An 18480-nucleotide genomic window follows, 5' to 3' on the forward strand; every position below is an offset into this window, starting at 1 on the left:
TGTTTTCAACAATTCCCTCTTTCACTCGTTATAATGTAGTCTTTTTTTTTTCTTTATAAAAGCGTTCGAAACCTCAATGAGGCTTATCTCCGCTACATTAGTTTCACAGATAAAGATAATTAAATAAAAAAAATACAAAATGAGTAACATAGTAAAAAAGGGAACTATAAAGATAATGAGTACTAAACTTATATTAATATATTCTTAAGAAGACTTGTAATTTTCCCTTTTTTTAGTAATACGAAGTCTAATTGTTTGTGAGAAACTGATTAGTTCGTGTAAATCTGTAAGAATCTGGTGAACGGCTGACTTATCGCGTAGCGAGATAGATAATGATTTATAGGACAACGCGAGATTTACTCTGTTTCTCGAGCGGAGTAAAAAGATAAAGTTGCGAACCGGAAATACCGTGACCACGTAATCGTGGTCCCGCTTCAAGAGGAAAATGACAGCGAGAGGCTCACGGCCACCCCGGCGAACACTCGTGAACCTTCGGATTCTTCGAACGGTCATTAGGACGAACGTATACCTGTGTCCCTCTTAGACCTGTTACCCCCGGGACAATACTCGGCCCGACAAGTGTTTCTCCTATCTGATTGACCCATCTTCGGATGAGACTCCGACAAACGGCTAATTTTTCTTCGAGCTAACGACCTTCGTATACCTGGAGCATCCCTCCTCCCTACGTTCCTCCCTACCGTCCGGCCCCTTTTGTCTTTTAGATTTTGTCTCTTCCCCGCTCTCCCGAGGGAGCTACGTGAATCGCAGTCACGCGTGCACGCCGTGAACGAGCGGGCCCCCTTTTTCTCTTCCACGCTACTTCGTTTATAGGCTTCGTCGTTCAATTATTTCGTGCTGATGCGTCGCGCGAAGCGCACTTTTCCTGCCGTGTTCCTGCCCTACGTGGGCGTTGATGTCTCTCGCAGAATCTCGCCACGCCATGTGGGTTTTCCATTTTCCCCTTCGATCGAATTCAAAGCATTTTCACTTTCTATTATCGGTTCACGTTGCGACCCGGCCGTCGGGAGGCCCGTGCGTCAATGAATTTTTGTAACCAGATTGCAAGGAGTCATCGTCCCACGGTGAAAAAAAAATTCACGCTATACGTCAAGATATGACGGAAGCAGCTAAATGCTTAAACGCAGGCTTAAATGCCGTTGATTGCAGTAGGAGGGAAATGAGAGGTTGCACGACGGACTCGTATCTCTCGTGGCAACGAGCGTTCTCAAAAACGACGGCGCATACCGATACTAGTCCTTCCTCGAATCGGCCGATGGATAAATCACTCGAAACGCGATTTAAATCTCGGACCGTTTGTTTTCTATCCTCATGGACCTGCGAATTCTTTGTAAATAAATAAAACGTCGCGAGGACATTGGCTCGGCCACGGTAGTCGAGGTGGGAGCGAAGAAGAGCAGAGATCGAAGTTAAATAAACGTGAATCTTCCGTGTTGATCTTCGATCCAAACACCACCGAGGGCAAATCACTAACGCGAGCCGAGTTGTAAATGAGCAATTAGTATATCTGTGACGGATCTCGAACAAGGGACGATCGACGCTTCCGCTTCCGTTAAGTATTAGGTATTACGTTGCTCGTGTTCTCCGTGCACCTCTCGGCGAGATACCTGAGATGCCCGATACCATCGACAATGACGAAGAGCGACCACCGCGATCTCGACCTCTTGACTCGAGGATGACTTTCGCGGCAGGGGATGACGGAGGACGAAGAGGAGGAGGGAGTGAAAGGTAGACGGAGAACAGGTAAAACAAAAAGCGAGGAAAAAATTGAAAACCAGTCCTGGTGTAGGTCGGAGCCGAGCAGACTGCGGGACCGGACTCGCTCTCTTCTTCTCCTTCTCCACGAGCATCGCTATCAGCAACCACCACCACCACCACCGAACGGCTTACGGTAACAACGCCGCCACCATCACCGTCTTGCTACCATCGCCAACACCTCCTTTACCTCCTCCACGTTCCTTCTCCTTCTTCTTCTACGTCTCTTACCCTTTCCTCCGTTGATCGCGGTCCACGTCCTTCCTTAATTCAGTCCAATGAGAGTCGCTCTTCGATTCGTCGCGGATCCGTGCACCGAAGATCTTCAGGATAGGGACTTGGAAGTCGCGGAGCCAGCTGTGCGCCAAGCGAGATCGGAATTTCACAAACCGGTCGCTCGTCGGGACCGCGCCAATACGAACTATCGCGGCGAAAGTGTCGGTTAGAGCGCGGCCGACGGTGGAACGGATGTTATTCACCGAATTCGCGGAGGGATCCTACGTTAAGAGTCATCGAAGGAAAACGCAGTTTCCACGGATGTGAAGACGTCAGTCGACATGTTTCGTCGCAACGCGAACCGGTCGCGCGTGCTTAAAATAGTTACCCGTACATAAGTTAACGCTCGTTCGCTGGCTGCAACACGTCGGACCTTAAGGTAAATAACAATTTTTCCTCGCCGCTGGCCGTTCGAGTCTCCGGTAACTTTCGCGCCAATCGTGACTGCGCTTCTAACGTAACATTTTTCCCAGAGGATCCGGCGTCGTTAAAAGCGACGTTGAATTTTCGCGAAACAGTTTATCTTCGTAGGAACGTGCGAGCATTTTATAGTCGGCCATTTCACGATCGATCCGGTCCCCCTTTTCTATAGCTTCTTAGAACGAGGACGAAACGACAGGTCGATATCGCGGAGACGAACAAGCCGATCTTTGGTCTCCGGAATGCGTGAAACGTTTTCTAGGAATCACTTTAAATTACGTTTTACGAGGCCGATGGATAACGCTGGAATCAGTTCCGTTCGACCGGCTCGTTACCATCCACGAGTTCTTACGATCGCGGATTGGAAAAGCAAAGATCGTTTTGACGGGTAGTGGCGCCTTGCACGATCGCCGCTTGTTATTGAAGTTATTCCATCGCCTCGGGCCAGAACAAGGTGAGGCTGTGAGCACGACTGTCCCTGAATGACGAACGTTTACATTTCAATTCAATACAACCGGTATATTTTTCTAAAACCGTACGGTCTCTAGTCGCGACGCGCGCTAGCGCCTGCCATCGCGACTCCTCCGTTGCATAGGACATCCGCAGCATTTCAATTAGCCGCTTCACCGAATAACAATTCTCCCTCTCCGCGATTTATACGTTTGTTTGCACAACCGACGTCCTCTCCTCGAGATTTCACTCGATCCCCCGGGGGTAGCGTCTCGCCGACACTTACAACTTTTCCAAGTGTCGCAAAAGCGAGACGTTAATTATTGCCAATTAGCATACCGCATGGATATTTGCGCAAAACTTGAAGATAATTGCGTCTCGTCGCGCGGTACGCGTGCGGGATTTCTGGAAAGGTCGACCCTGTCCATTGGCTCATTCATTTTTGGGCGAGCGAACAGCACAGGTTTAATGAAGTGGCGCTTGTCAGAGGCGATCTTGAAAGGGAACGGGCGACGGCTACCTGAAGGAAGTCATCGTAAAACCGATCCGCTCAGTGTTCATTTACAACTGCTACCTTTCAGAGGGGAGCGAGCCCACATGAAACGAAATCGTCGATCCTGTTAGTCGGTTGAAACTCGCCGGATCACGTTAATTGCGGTTGGATACGTTCTGGATCTCGTTGCGAAATCTGCCGCGCGATTACCGATTACGCATTCCTCCAGTACATTTCCTTGGACGTAAACAAAAATCAGGCATAAACAACTAGTGGAAGTGAAGTGTCGAAAGGAACGCTCGCCGCACAGTGATTCGAACGCAATTTATCCTGAATCGCCACGTAACGGGTCGTTGGAACGGAACTCCTTTCCAATAATAATTCACTGGAAACGTCGTAGGACGATGATTATGCGGAATATAAATAGCCGATTAATTGGCGGTGCTCGAAAGCTGTAATTATTACGCGTGCGATCGTTTTATCGGGCATTGCGTCTTTGCGGCCGTCTCCTCGCCCCGCCGAGATTCTGAGTATCGAATCGCCTATTCCACGTATCAACTGTTTTAATCTCGCCTCGTACGTACTTGGAGTATTTTACATATTCGGAGATAAGCAGTTGTAAACATACATGGTCAGTCGTGTTGAGTCGCGTGATTTTATTGAAATCCGTCGCGCACGAATTATACGATGGAGATCGTTGAATGAACGTGTCCTTAAATTTAATTTCGCGTCTAAGAGGCGCAGTCTGTGTGTTCTAAATTCTAAACGAAAGGCTAAATTTAGAGATGCGGCATCAAGCAGCACCGATCGTCACGTAAGATTAAAAATTCGTAGAGTTTTGGTGGCCCTGACTCACGTTCGTAAATATTCTTAACAACCTTAATCGACGCTCACGGTCGTGATCAGCCAGCGCGGTCCATCGTGATCTCGATAATCAAAACACGCGTGGTATTCCCCTTAGAAGGAAGTGATTTATCATCGTTTTAATTGCTCCCTGTAACCTTCCTCCCGATACATGCAAACTTTGATGCCCCTGCCGCATTTATCGACGATGCGTAATTATCTTATTAGGAGTCTGAATACGCGATCGTGTATTCCTCGCTATCGCTTCGAACAGGCTGGACATTAATCTGACTCTGATCCCGTTCAGGACACGATGACAAATTGGAGCAGGACGCTGGCCGCGGGTATCATCGGGATCGTACTTCTGACGGCCATCAGCAAGTATTCCGATGCCTGCAACGAGGCGATCTGTGCCAGCGTCGTGAGCAAGTGCATGCTCACGCAAAGCTGCAAATGCGACCTCGTCACCTGTACCTGCTGTAAGGAATGTTTCTCGTGCCTCAGCTACCTCTATGACGAATGCTGCTCCTGCGTGGGTAAGTCCTCGTTCGATCATAATTATTTGCGGTCAAGCGTCGCGACAAGCGCTGAGGATCGATAATTTTGCAGATCTTTGCCCGAAGCCGAACATCACGGACAATCCTCTGAGCAAAAAGTCGCACGTGGAGGATTTCAGCGAACCGATGCCGGATCTGTTTCAAGCGTTAACCGCGGAACCAGATCCGCTGGATCGATGGGTCACGTTCACGTATCCGGTCGACTTTGACATGTCCCACTTCACGCCGAAGCACGAGAAGGAAATGAAGTATCATATGCGTATGTATTCCTCCCAGGTCCATTCTTCAAAAGGTATCTTCGTGTCGACGAGGTAATCTATTTCACAGAGACCGCGGACGAAGAGATCCACCCGTTGAAACCGAATGTCTTGACGTTCAACTGCACCGTCGCGTTCATGGATCAGTGTAATTCGTGGAACAAGTGCCGCGCGTCCTGTCAGAGCATGGGTGCTACCAGTTACAGATGGTTCCACGACGGCTGCTGCGAGTGCATAGGCGACACTTGCATCAACTACGGGATCAACGAGTCCAGATGCAAGCGCTGTCCGTCGGACAAAGAGGAGGAGGACTCGAAGGACCAGTACGACGACTACGGACAGGACGAAGACGACTTGGCGGAAGATGAGATCGATTAACGTAGCTCGTTGTTCCCTCGATGTGGATATTGTATTCAAATTGTGTCGAGTGCCTTCCCAGTGACGAAGTCTTCGAACGTGTGTAGGAGAACTGTGTGTAGTTTCGTAATTGATGACCGTTTCGTTTTGTAAAACGTGCGATAGGTGACGGACTTGTAATCAGTACCCTTGAAAAGGGATTAAAGAGTATAATTTAAAAATGATCGCGGTCGTTAAGGCTGAAAGCCGTTGACTGCCAATATTAGTTTGTACTTGAGTGAGCGGTAAAGGCTCGTTTCTCTTTCTCTTTTAAGTATGTAAGTAGCGTCGAATCTTTTATTTTTCTGTGCCATATAAACAAGTTGTACATGTATCAAATCATTCTTGTTACTTGCGTCGGATAGAACTCGTCTGAACGTTTTCCGAATAAGTTGACATACGTTACGATAGGCGACAACCGATATTGTTAAACAGTATTGGAGGCATGACAAGGATACGCTTTATTGCGCGGCGATGCACGCGTGTGAACAATCAAATCGCTGGGAATGCATTTTGTATGATATGGTTTAATGTCGCACTCGGTTACGTGAATGCATGATAAAGGGATCGAGCTGGGAAATGTCCAAGTTGTTGTTGCTCTCAAATTCAAGCGGTTACATGTAATATAAATAATAACGTTAGCATAATGTCGACAACTAAAATCGGAAATTCCATTAAAGCTTTGCCGTGTGAACGGAGAGAGTGTGGTTCGACGAACGAAAAAGAAATATAACGATGAGCAATTCTCCCCAGTAAATTATATAGAGAGAGACTAGAAAGAGATACCGGGACCAATATCAAGCGATGCCCGTTTAGTAAACTGATGCAGACAATCAAAAATTTTACATTACATTTTTATAAATAAATCTATTCCGTAATACCATCTACTCGTTCGAGCGATTATATGTACCGGCGTACCGCGTACGTATAAACACACTCATTCGACTCTACTTCTGCTTATACCGAACATCAAACGCCGCGCTTCACGCGTTCTCAACGATTACGTACATTGAATCATACGCATTATCAACGCGCGTATTACTACGCCGCGTTTCTAAATATGATAAGAAGAACGATTTTGATCGTTCCCATTTAATGACCAACGATAGCGTAGAAAAGGAAAGAATTAAACTCGTGTGCAACGCCGTTACCAAGTATTTTACACCGGCGAATGTTCGTCTTGCGTCTCGTTGCTCTCTGGCAATTTGATAAAGGGCAAGTCGCTGCCGCTCCACATCGAATACAGCTGAGATCTCGCGCATTCCTGAAATTTTCGATTAAATAAATATTTGACAATCGTCTCCGCGAGCGCGCGTCCGCCGTCCGACGCAGTTAATTATTTCAACTATAATTACCCCGCCACCGGCGCTCTCGGAACCTGAACGACTATGGGCTGATATGCAAGAGTCCGTCGACGAGCTGCTCTTACGCGACGGCAATGTATCTACAGTGCCTGGCAAGAAATCGAATTTTTACCCACGGCTCGTCTTATCAATCGCGGTTAACGTACCTATACACTCACCAAGCTCAACTTCCCTATGATCACTGTGCGAATGAATGCTGTCTTTGCTGTCCCCGTGGCTACCGCTGGTTCCACTTTGCTCTGCACAATGTTCAACGATTGACGTAACGGAGAAACGAAATAAATCAATATATTTTAATATATCTTACCCGAATCTCTGTGCTCCCCACTGTGCACGCTCTGATCACTCTCCCGGCGTCCTGACTGCTCGGAGTGATCGCTCGAATGAGACTCGTGCGGCCAGCACCTCGACGAACCAACTTTACGAGATCCCGGCCAGATGCTCGAATCGTAACTCGACTCGAAATTGCACGTCGTCAAAGTAACACCCGGAATATGCTGATTAGTATACGTGGACAACTGATTCAGAGGCCTGACGCCTGTAAAGATAAATCGATGTGTGACAAGTATCGCACAATGAATGAATCTTGCGTACGTACCTGGTTTGCAAGACAACAATTGAATCGCCTCCTGCAAGCCATCCTGACTAGCCATTGTGGACGTTTTCCATATCGTGTCTGGCGTGGTAGATCTACTTCTGTCTTGATGAGGAACACTTAATCGCGGTCTAACATCTTGTCGCGGCCAGTCAGTGATGTTCCTGCAGTCCCAAGGCATGGACCACCTTCTCATCGTATTCTCCGACGCTTCGCCCGATATTTCTGCAGCCGCGGTTTCGGACCATCTCCTCTGGACCTTTTATCGAGAATACTTCATGAAACGTTGTACGAAGAATGTTAGAAAATAGATACGAAAAATTATACCTGCAGAGGAAATAAAGGATAGGGTAATGGGGATCTATGACAATTTTGCACCGACTGTTGCGTCGACGACGTCGATACCGGTGGCGGAGAAGTATATAATCTTTCGAAGCATTGTTGTAGAGAGGCGATATCGCATTCGGCAGTGCCACTTTGGGAACAAGAACATTCTGCCATTCCACCTAACAGAAAGCATAATTTCATATCTGTCGAATAAGAAAATACAAAATGCATATACTTACCTAAGCATTCGCAGCAGGCAACGCAGAATTGATATTGTAAGTTTATGAACGTTAATAGATTATCTCTAAGTATGTCCTGGAAATAATGTGATTTAGTATAGGAAGATGTTGGTCAACTTTCTTATTCGTACATACATGTTTCTCTCTTTCATTCTCCCTGGTCTCGTGATCTCTCAGAGCCGAGATTATATGATTCTTCACAGTGTTGCTAGCTATGTACGTCGCCCTTGTCAGCTCTTCCCAGCCAACGAGGCACTGTCCGGTCAACCGGCATTGGGCCAGCGAGTCATGTGCAGACAGAAGTATCTGCAACGACTGGGCCAACTTCGTGCCAGCTGTGCATAGGCCATTGAGGGTCTGTATTAAAAAAGGTAATTTGCTTCTGTACCCACCAACAACAATGTTATCCCAAATGCACGAACCTGTAAGTACACTAGCCAATTACCAAGACACTCGTTCACGTCTAACTGAAGCTTAGATGCTTGATTGTCACCGGACTTTGGTTCCGTTCCACCCTCTGCCATATTTACATTATTTTAGGTCTGAGATCTGTAGTAAGTTCAGTCACCTATTAACGAAACAAAACACGATCTCAGTTTCATATGACTGGGGCTTAAACGATAAATACAGCGATTGATGCCGAACGAGTAAAACAGGATAATAATAAATTAAACGTGGTAATCATTGGATCATAATAATTTTATTAGAAAATGCGCGAGGCCTCGAGATAAATACATATCATAACACGGACGGGCCACTTACATCTTTCCTTGTTGTTCGTTGTAATCCTGAATGCTAGATTAGTAGAGGGAATGGAAATCACAGAGTTCGCATCGCTGGCGAGGCAGAGCAACCCGAGCAACCGGTATTGTTGCAACGCGCCTCGTGCATTCGGTGCATTCCACGGCACTAGAATTCGAGACGATGCAAAAACCGAAATGAATCCTTTATATACGTTCATCTGTAGTTGTATCTTTCGGGAGGACGTTTAATACGATAGATCTAGAACAGATGCCGCCATTTGTACTCTTTCGGTACGAAGAGCCCGAAGAACCCGACAAACTCTCAAATCTATAAAGTAGTCAGCGGAGCGAGTAATTCGCAACTCGCGCTGCAAAATACCCATTTAAAAAAATGTTAATAATATTTATGTATGCTAAATGACCAGCGAGAAAGTATAATCGACGATAAAATTATACTTTTATGGAAATGATATGCACATTCTTCTCTAGAAACATTCTCGCTTTCACAAGATTTAATATATTCGAAGTTAATCAAATTTTGTAGCTGATACACAAAGTTTGTTGAACTTCTTTAAACGCGTCTTAAAAAAATTGAAGGAAGAGCCGAGGTGAAAGGGGCTCGAGGTGCGTAGTGACGCAGAGCATTGATAAAAAGAAAAGAAAAGGATAAAAGGTTGAGAGAAGGACAGGCGAGAGAGGTTGAAAGGAGTGGAAACGCGATCGAGAGCGAGGGACACCGGTGACCCAGGTGGGGAAGCCGATGTGGTAAGAGAGACAGACGGGAGGGGTTTTAACGGTAAACTCGGTGTAATTTTATAGTAGTACTGTTTTTTCGATCCCCTTTTTTTTCCTTATTACCACCCCGATACCCTTTTGCGGTGTCACAATGGGGCGTTTCTTAATGTGCGAAAAAAAATGCATACATAGTAGTACCTGACAGCTGCCTCTTTATTCCCAAACGAGCAATCATTCTAGACAGATGACCATTTAAATTGGACGTTTCAGGTTCACCTCGCTAATTCGTCACACAGACTTATGTATAAACGTATTGCAAAATGAACGAGGCCACTAGGATGAGAATAATTAACTTAGGTCTCGACGAATCTTGCCAATAGCTTGACTCGACTTTAAGGAAACGTTGAAGGAGGTTCGCACCTATTTACATTATGACAGCTGGAACTGTACAAGGAAGCAATTATTCCTAAATACTAGCAACGCGCGGCTGCAAACGTACGCGAGTAAAAGTTGTTGCTTTACCTTGGACACGTTACGGGTACGCACAAATATAGTGAGGTAAAAACGCGTCGCGGTCAAACCAGCAATCTACCCGATCTTATCGTCAACGAACTGGACAGAAAGGACTGTACGAAGTCGTGCAATCTTCATTCCAGCTCGCGTAATAATTTCGTTGATTAGCTCACTTTTACGTAAACTTCTTCAGGATCAAAGTTTATGAAACGACATTTCCATTTACAAAAGTCTAGCAGAGGTACAAGCAGCTGCTAGATTCTATTCAATATGCTAGATTAGCTCAAAGCTCAAAGTTCACGAATAACAAAGTCACAATCGGATTTAGAAAAGTCGAGCAGAGGTGCAAATAGAAAGGAACTCTATACATAGTTCTAAGTTTTGCATAGAAGCGTTCTATAGAGATACTGGCAAATAGTTGTTATCGCGAGGCGAAAACTTAAGAAGAACGTGGCCGGGGCATAGATTCCCCCGACTGCATGGTACACGCAGTACTTTCATAATGTCGAAGGAGTACAAGAGACTGGAAGCCTCTGGCACTCGACGGACGGCTAGTGAAGGGAACGGATCGTTACACTCGGTCGATACTCGGCCAAACGAAAATGCCGCCAATAAACCGCGTCTGACTTTCGTTAAAAAGTGTATCGGACAAATAAATTTATAAAGTAGTGATATCTAAGCTGTACGATTCTGATACGATCGTCAGAGAGACGGTTTCCCGGCCCGTATGGGCAACGCGACAGAAGCTGGAAGTCATGAGCCAGCGAATTAGGCATGAAACATGGTGATCAATTTCGTACAGTGCGAATAACGAAATGGTGAACGTATTTATCAGCGATAAATGAATTTAACGGGATGGATCTACCGCATACGGTCACTGAGAAGTTGTGAAGGGACGCGATCGAGTCACCTTTGAACTTTGCGAATTCGATCTCGGTTGTACTCGGGCTCGAAAGAATATTTCGTTAACGAAACAAGTTTCGGTGCAACGCGTCGAACAAAGAAACCTTCTTGTGAAAGTTCCCGTAGTGCAAAGTGTTCTTCGGTAGCGAAAACGCGCTCCGTGGATGATCGTGACCAAAGTTAGTGCGCTTTCAATGTGATCCCGCATTTCATCCTGAAGAGAGAAACAAGGATGACGCGAGAGGTTCTCCTATCCCTTTTGGGGATTCTCGTTGTGGGCGCAGAAGGCACGTATCTTTTCTCGAAATCGAAATAATCCGAGGAATTTAACAGAGTACCATACCATAAACGACTTGTAATGAAATAATAGGATTCTATTTAGAAACTTTTATGTCTTCTAATGACGATATTAAGATTACTGTTTACCACCGGATGATCGGTTCATTGAACCGAAAAGAAAAATCGAGTGAAATTTGAAATCGTTCGGTTTATCTGTCGCGTCCCTGGGATATAAGCGCAGAAAACAGGTACCGCCCACTCGATCCTTGTCCATGCGGATTTTCTGGTGTCTCGAGGTCACCCGGTGTATCCGCTTCAAATAAAACGCACAGGTTCCTATCGCCACGACGCTTGTTTTCGCGTAAACCTTGCGAATTCCATCCAGTACCTTTAATTCCTTTTTTCCCCCCGAGGACGCGTTTTTATCCGACCCAAGGATGGTTAATAAAAATAGAGTGTCCACCGCGGTTTGCCTTGAAAAGAGGCAGCTGCGGTTCCCGAAAGCGGTCGACCCGGCAGGAAATGGGGTGGACTTGCATTTGCACTTTCGACCGATTTCCACCGAGTTTATTTTGTTCCGTTAAGTTTGAATAAAACTGGTCGGGCAACGTAGGAAGCAAAACTGGCTATGGAAGCAGTCAATCGAAGCGAGTTTTGCCTTTTGTAACTCTCATTCTCTTAGTTGACCTACATGGAACACCTTGATAATCATCTCTGGCCCGCGTGCATTAACTTGCGCAGCGATAATTTTTAATAATATAGAAATCCTGGTTCGATATTTCGTTCAATTTCTTCACCGTTCGAAACTAGCAAGACACTTTCGATTTAGCTCTGTACTCGAACGCGTTAACAACAGATCTACTAACGTTTTACGTCATCGACGCGAAAACCACGAACCGACTTTTTCGTGCCGGTTAACGCTTGCCTGAACTTTCATTCGTACAAGCAAAAACGCGTAGGAAGGACGTGTCTCCGATAGAAGGATAATTGCAGCTCGAAAGCAACACCTCCGTCGACTATAATTATCATACTTGATTTTGACATAACTCCAGCACATTTTCTCTTCTATTTCCTTGTTACTTTTCCTGCATTTTCAAGGTGCAGACTGTCGTTCGTAATGATTATTTTATTCACCAAAGAGTGCTATCCTTGCCGAGCGCAAATCTATAGTAGAAATCTGATTAAAAACTGGATCTACTTCAATAAAATTTCCCTTAATTGATTGTAAATTGCTGGACGTAAATAGGAGTGTCCAGTTCGCACGGCCGCAGCCTGTTTGATCCAATTCCAGTAGAGTAAGGTAATAGTTTGATTCGCGAGCCAATGCAGCGTGTCGGAGCTTTACAGTGGGGAAGTAAAAGCGTCCTCGAGATTCTAGGTGAACGCTTTTCTTTCCTTCTCTCTGGAAAGAGGAAGCACGTTTCCATCCAGAGGTGAGACCGTCGTAACATTTACCCGGCGGTACATTACACACAGCGTTGTACGACTGGGTGGGGCACCCCATGCTGCAGGTGAAATTTCAGGCGTCCACTTCCTCTCTGTCTCGTGATCAACATGCACGACGGATCGTGCGCGTATTTTTGGTCGTCGACACGCGGTACGCGATTCGTTTCTATCGTGTAGTACGCCAATTACACAATCGCCGGAATCAACTTTGCTGGAACGCTCTCTCGGCTACTCGCGTCTAGAAATTGCTCTACTGTTCCTCGGCCGCGACAAGAAAGTTTTCACTCAAATTATCTCATCATCAAATAGGAAACAAGCGTCTGCTACCAAAAAAAAAACGATTGCAGAAAACAGGAAGAACAAGTGGTCATTTATTAAAATAATTGACAGATTTTCCATAAAAGATTATCTTAAAAAAAATTGTAACTAAATCAATAACAATTCATGCAGTGAATCATGAATAGTTTCAAAGTATTGTATATAATAATTTCATAGGCGATTTGCTAAGTGCAAAGAATTTATGCATATAGTAATGTCTTAAGATTCATGAAGGAAGGTGTATGCGCCACGTGGTTCACAATGGATTAGGAAACTCGCGAAAGAAACTATTCCCCGTTCTCTTCACGAGATAGATGCCTTCCTACGATAATAGCTACTCATTGGAGGTTTCGAGAGGCACAAATTCTGGGCCAGGCTGACCATCTGCCACTATACGGAGGATGATTCTCATTCTTACGATGTTAACCGGTTCCTCGGTGTATTCCTACCGGTACTCGCCACGACGGTTGTAAAATTCGCTCTCGATACGTTTATGTAAACGCGATAACACGTAATATGCGTTACGAGCACGCACTTTTGCTTTTTTTAACAGATCCGTCTGTTTAAAGTGTCACAGTTGATAATCAATCGTTTCAGTGGAGCAGAACCGAATCCACCTTTCAATATCACTTTTTACAAACACGCGTATTGACTCCTTCAAGGCGTCGATTAATGATTAAAACGGAAATGAATTCGTTTTCCAATAACGCCTCAATCGCTATCCTTGAGATATTTTTTGCAAGATAGATCAGAAACAGGCACGCCCACTTTCCAACTTCCTTGTCAATCGTTTCTGCGTGGAATAAGTATCGCACGGATTTCAATGATCCAGGTGTACAGTTAGGAATTTTGTTCAAGCTCTTTTTACGAAACGGTTGCATATTCAGATGAAAAATAAAGGAGGAACTGTATTGCGACATGGTTCACCGATAGTACGGCCCGATTCGAAGTAGCTCCACCGTGCTCGTACCGTTATTTCGGCTTAAAAGTTTTGTAACCGCGTGACCCAGACCCATGAGGCGATCAGCGAATGCCAAAGACCAGGCTAAAGCTAGCACCGCGTCCTCCTGTCGTATCTACACGTACACGCACGCAGACAATTAACCGGGAAATACCTGACCTCCTCCAGATTCCTTCGGATCTGGATTCAACCCGTTCGTTCCGTCTATATTGAGTACATAAGCAATCGTGATTATCAATTCCACAAATTCTTTCCCTGTTAATTAACTAAAAGAGAACCTGTTCTGGTTCTTTTCATCCAGTGAAGTATTTTACATTATAGTGTGCTAATATCTTAGCAAACATGTACTTAAAATAAAATAATAGTAAATGAAGATAGAATGACAATAATTCTTATTATTTACTTATTTCGCTTTCTCATCTGCTATCATCAGACTTTATTGAACAAAACCGTTTCACCAGTGACAGGCAAACATTTGAATGCCTCATTAAATGATTGAAAGCTAATCGAGGGAAGAAACCTCGGTCGAGTTTAAAGTCATCTAATTGAGAAATTTAGTCAGTCATGGTGAAATGATTTTAATTGCATAGAAAGTGAGGAACGAAGGAAGCTGTTTGACGTGGTTTGGAGGAGGTTCAGTATCGAATAATCGCGCGTACCGCTGCACGCGCGAACGACGCGTTTGTATTCGCTTTTAATTAACTCGTTCGCACGAAACGGTAACTCGGTGTCTCATGAGAAACAACACCGCCTTCCGGAGAGTTCGAGTCGCGTAAACCAGACGACAAGCTTTGGCTTTCACCGTGCGATCGCCCCCGGACACGATTCGAATTCTAATCGCGATCCGACCCATTATCATTAACGCTTTGCAGGCATTCTTAGTCTCGCGACGTTTCGATAAAATTACGAAAGTAAATGAAAATGATTGTCTGAGGTGTCTTCTATAACTACAATTATAATGCCTCTTCAAATACAGCAAATTGTAATATTTTCTAAATGGAATTTTAGCTGCTTGAATAACAATCATTATTCTAATTCTCCACTTCCGGGAGATATTCAGATTTGATGTTATTTGATGAAAAGAATTGACGCGAAGGCGAGATCGGCAAGATCCTCTCGAAAATCGTAAGGCCATCTTAACTTCGATTGGCCTTGAGAACATCGCCGGAAACTTATTCCGCGAGTTGCGCTCCATGTCGATTTTATCGTACGTAGTTTCACGATGTTTCACGTTTATTTTCATTTTTCTGTTCCTCTATTTCTGTTCCGATCGCAGATCAGATTATGAACACGCACTGACTCATCGGTTAATCAAATGATTCGTATTGCTTTAATTGTATAACTGAACAATCCTTGCACTTGATATATTCATGCTAATAAAGATATCCGTCGAGACATGAAAGGAGAAGATATTCCTGCGGTTTTAACTAGGTTCAGCAGTTTCTACTCTCCCGGCAAATTATAAACCGCACGTGCTGTATCGAGTCGATTTCCATCGTCTTTTCACTAGGAGAAAAAGTTTCTCAAGCTGCGCACGGTCTCGTCGATAGTTCATGGCTCGACCCACTAATTTCGAACCCCTTTTGCGGACGATAGAAAATCATTCGCACAATTTCCCGACAACTTGTACAACTCGAATAATGGTGTAAGCGTGGGATCGTGACCAAGGTTTCTCTTCGCTTGGTGTCGCAGCTATTGTTTAATTTACTTTGAAAGCGAGGTATGGACGAATGCCTCGTAAAACCGAGTGTTATATGGAACGGCATCCGCGTCCTTGACACCTCTACCCGGGTTAACGACTGATACGTGAACGGAGCCTCTCTCTTCATAGACAGACTTACAAAAAGACCTGTAGAAAACTCGAATTTAGGCCATTTGCGTCATACACCGTCATACAATCGCTTATATAATGACTGACGAATTAAATCATATAGTAATTCGATACAATTGATCAATAGAATGATTGATACAACGTTTAATACAATAATTGATTTAAAATTTAGGCTACGTACGATCCTAAATAAATTTAGTTTTGTCATCATTATAACTTTCTTAGTATAGAAAAGTTTCAACTGTGAAAGTTCTACATTTTTTGCTGAGAACTGATCATTAGTTTCTGTGTTGGAAATTACGGTTCTCTGTAATTGAAATTGTCTAAACTCGGTATTAGAACGGCAGCGGGAGATCGAATAGTCTAAGTCAGCGATGGAACGCTGTCTCGAAGGCGTCTCTACGTAATTTTCTTGAATGCAGGATTGAATTGCGGCCATCCGGCTGTACCGATGAACGCCAAGGTGTCATTGTCCGACGAATCCTTAGCAACCGGCACTTTGGCCACTTACACTTGCGATGCCGGATACGAATTGTTCGGGTGAGTATAATTAATCGTGCAAAAGAAAATTCGTATAGCGTATTCAAGTAGCATAACGTCCAATGAAATACCTTCGTTGAAATATAAACTGCATCGATGCTTCATACATTTCTACTGTTATTTTCGTATCTCCTACAACTGCAAATCTGTGATATATCGGTCAATTTATTAATTTCGATTGACGCTTGTAATTCTATGCACCTTGCAAGAAAGGAAAAGTAAGTGAAATAAAATTGAAAGCAAAAATAGGTAGTTCTATGCGTTTCTTGCTTTGTTCGCGACACACGACGAATGTTCTCGAGTTGCAACCGAGCGAGACGGTCGTTTGTAACGCACTTCGATAGCAAAACTTATTACGAACTTTCTCCTATAATTTGTACGGTCGACGACGATATTTGCTCGCGTTGTTTCATTTCTCATCGTATCAAGAGATTCGGACTAACTCTATCCATTTGTTGCTTACTCAGCAGTGGTAGTCTGACGTGCAACGCCAAAGGGAAATGGCAAGGGGACTTCCCATTTTGCGGTAAGTGTCGTCTATCAAAAATAATTGCTCTCCCTGTATTTATTGATTTTATATAATAATTTCATCGGTTCATCGTTAGCTGGTTTTATCCGATAATAAGACCGCCAGAGGAAGAAAGTAGATAATCCCCGAAGCGAAAGTTATTATATGCGGCCACGAAATTTTATTACACATTTTGTAATCGCTATCACGTTCGATTACGCGCGTTCCTTGACAACAAGACTTTCTCCTGGACGCGCATCGAGACGGTTTCGCGAAAGAAAAAAATCGGGATCGAAGAAATTTTACTCTTTCTTCTTAAGATGCAACAGGAATCGCTGCTCTCTTCGTATAGAAAGCGATTTTTCGTACGCCTTAGGACCCGACGCCTCCTTTTCACTGGCAGTTTCACTTTTATCGGTAAACTCCATAGAAAGAAAGTCGGCGGACGACATGTGTCGTAATCGAAAATTATTCGGCGACAGTCCCGTGAAACATGTGGCTAATCGATAATTCCCGTGGAAATTACTTCGGAGTAGAATGCGGAAAAGAGATGAGGAAGAGTTAAACGCATTTAGATTCTTGGCGAAACTAGCGACGGGTAATCGCCTCTCTTTATTGCTAAACGCATCCTGTCCGGTAATTGACGTTTTGTTACCCGTTCATACTTAGCGGCACCTTTCCTCGACATTGTTCGCTACTCCGATTTACTTTCCGTTCTCTCTCTTCGACCTACCGCAGGTTCTGATATCATTTTACACGTCTACTTACTATTTTATTATTATTTCATATATATTATTATCTAAGTGGTGATTTCGATTTCGCGTTAGGCACGAACGTCGCGTTTCGCAAGCCGACGAATCAGTCGACGACCGTGCGAGGAGGAGACGCCAGCCATGGAAACGACGGCGATTCGGGCACCGAGCACGATGGGAAAAGGTGCACGGAAACTCAAAGCGAGCCTAGTCCGTGGTGGAAGGTCGATTTACTCAAATCATATTCCGTGAAAGTCGTCAGAGTCACGACGAGGGGCTGTTGCGGTAATTTTGTTACAACTCTTTTCTGTATTTCTTGATCGAACTGAGATTAGAAGCGATTTATTGGTCCCGACAGGCCACCAACCCCTTCAGGATATTGAAATACGTGTGGGTAACAGCAGCGTCGAGTTACAACGCAATCCCTTGTGCGCCTGGTTTCCCGGTACCATTGGTAAGCGGATTTTTATGTGAAATAGAAAGTTTCAACGAAATTACAAATATTTCTCATATCTCGTATGGAAAAATAAATGAGAATTAAGATAAGAAACATTTTTCATATGAAATGTAGAATTTCGTTTCCTTTTCGGAAACTACAATATGTAATTTTGTTTCTGATGAATTTGACTCTTGTAGAGGAAGGGATCACGAAGACGTTCGTATGTGCCAGAGCTTTGATAGGTCAGTACGTGTACTTGCAATTAGTCGGAGTCGAGGGAAGCTTGAGTCTCTGCGAGGTCGAAGTCTTCGCTGTCGACGGTAAGTAGGAACATGAGATATTCGAATCTCTGATAGCTTAATTAACCAGCAGTCTAAAAGCCCGCGCCTGACGTTCGTTGATAATTGCAGACGTCAGATTCTCGTGTTTGATTTTAAGGATATATTGGCTATACAGTCAATCCCAAAAGTTTATGTACTTCAGAAACGCATTTTTTAAAAAGAAATCAGACGTCGAAAGAAC

At 44.3% G+C, this 18480-nt stretch overlaps 3 protein-coding genes across 9 annotated transcripts in view; 2 read left to right on the forward strand and 1 right to left on the reverse strand.

Annotated features, from left to right (window-relative positions):
- The first annotated feature begins 1847 nt into the window (after nucleotides 1-1847).
- LOC108629680 (twisted gastrulation protein homolog 1-A) lies at nucleotides 1848-6348 on the forward strand. Of its 5 annotated transcripts, XM_026817443.1 has the most exons (5): nucleotides 1848-2428; nucleotides 2642-2923; nucleotides 4563-4791; nucleotides 4865-5071; nucleotides 5140-6348. In XM_026817443.1, the coding sequence occupies exons 3-5, from the start codon at nucleotides 4569-4571 to the stop codon at nucleotides 5445-5447; spliced, it is 738 nt and encodes a 245-aa protein (XP_026673244.1). In that variant the 5' UTR covers nucleotides 1848-2428; nucleotides 2642-2923; nucleotides 4563-4568; the 3' UTR covers nucleotides 5448-6348. The 5 variants fall into 5 exon arrangements, with proteins under 5 accessions (XP_026673244.1, XP_017888003.1, XP_017888005.1 ...); XM_018032514.2 differs by lacking the exon at nucleotides 2642-2923 and having other exon boundaries at nucleotides 1859-2428; XM_018032516.2 differs by lacking the exons at nucleotides 1848-2428; nucleotides 2642-2923 and adding an exon at nucleotides 3079-3988.
- The window catches only part of LOC108629679 (uncharacterized), an 18814-nt gene continuing 6074 nt past the window's right edge, over nucleotides 5741-18480 (reverse strand). Inside the window, exons 2-11 of one of the 2 annotated variants that reach the window (XM_018032512.2) lie at nucleotides 8753-8992; nucleotides 8413-8558; nucleotides 8126-8347; nucleotides 7991-8066; nucleotides 7752-7930; nucleotides 7428-7683; nucleotides 7137-7367; nucleotides 6988-7068; nucleotides 6821-6918; nucleotides 5741-6729 (exon numbers count right to left, since the gene is read on the reverse strand). In XM_018032512.2, coding sequence (XP_017888001.1) covers nucleotides 6625-6729; nucleotides 6821-6918; nucleotides 6988-7068; nucleotides 7137-7367; nucleotides 7428-7683; nucleotides 7752-7930; nucleotides 7991-8066; nucleotides 8126-8347; nucleotides 8413-8514 — 1350 coding nt within the window. In that variant the 5' untranslated portion in view covers nucleotides 8515-8558; nucleotides 8753-8992 and the 3' untranslated portion in view covers nucleotides 5741-6624. Of the gene's footprint in view, nucleotides 6730-6820; nucleotides 6919-6975; nucleotides 7069-7136; nucleotides 7368-7427; nucleotides 7684-7751; nucleotides 7931-7990; nucleotides 8067-8125; nucleotides 8348-8412; nucleotides 8559-8752; nucleotides 8993-18480 lie in introns of both variants that reach the window. The other variant, XM_018032511.2, reaches the window with a different exon arrangement.
- The window catches only part of fw (CUB and Sushi multiple domains furrowed), a 13630-nt gene continuing 5649 nt past the window's right edge, over nucleotides 10500-18480 (forward strand). Inside the window, exons 1-6 of one of the 2 annotated variants that reach the window (XM_018032383.2) lie at nucleotides 10500-11171; nucleotides 16142-16259; nucleotides 16727-16785; nucleotides 17595-17804; nucleotides 17878-17973; nucleotides 18156-18278. In XM_018032383.2, the coding sequence (XP_017887872.1) occupies nucleotides 11117-11171; nucleotides 16142-16259; nucleotides 16727-16785; nucleotides 17595-17804; nucleotides 17878-17973; nucleotides 18156-18278 (661 nt within the window). In that variant the 5' untranslated portion in view covers nucleotides 10500-11116. The remainder of the gene's footprint in view (nucleotides 11172-16141; nucleotides 16260-16726; nucleotides 16786-17594; nucleotides 17805-17877; nucleotides 17974-18155; nucleotides 18279-18480) is intronic. The other variant, XM_026817436.1, reaches the window with a different exon arrangement.

The sequence above is a fragment of the Ceratina calcarata genome, unplaced genomic scaffold (genome assembly GCF_001652005.2).
Source record: "Ceratina calcarata isolate Rehan_Ccalc_2016 unplaced genomic scaffold, ASM165200v1 scaffold579.2, whole genome shotgun sequence".
In the NCBI taxonomy this organism is placed as follows: Eukaryota; Metazoa; Arthropoda; class Insecta; order Hymenoptera; family Apidae; genus Ceratina; species Ceratina calcarata.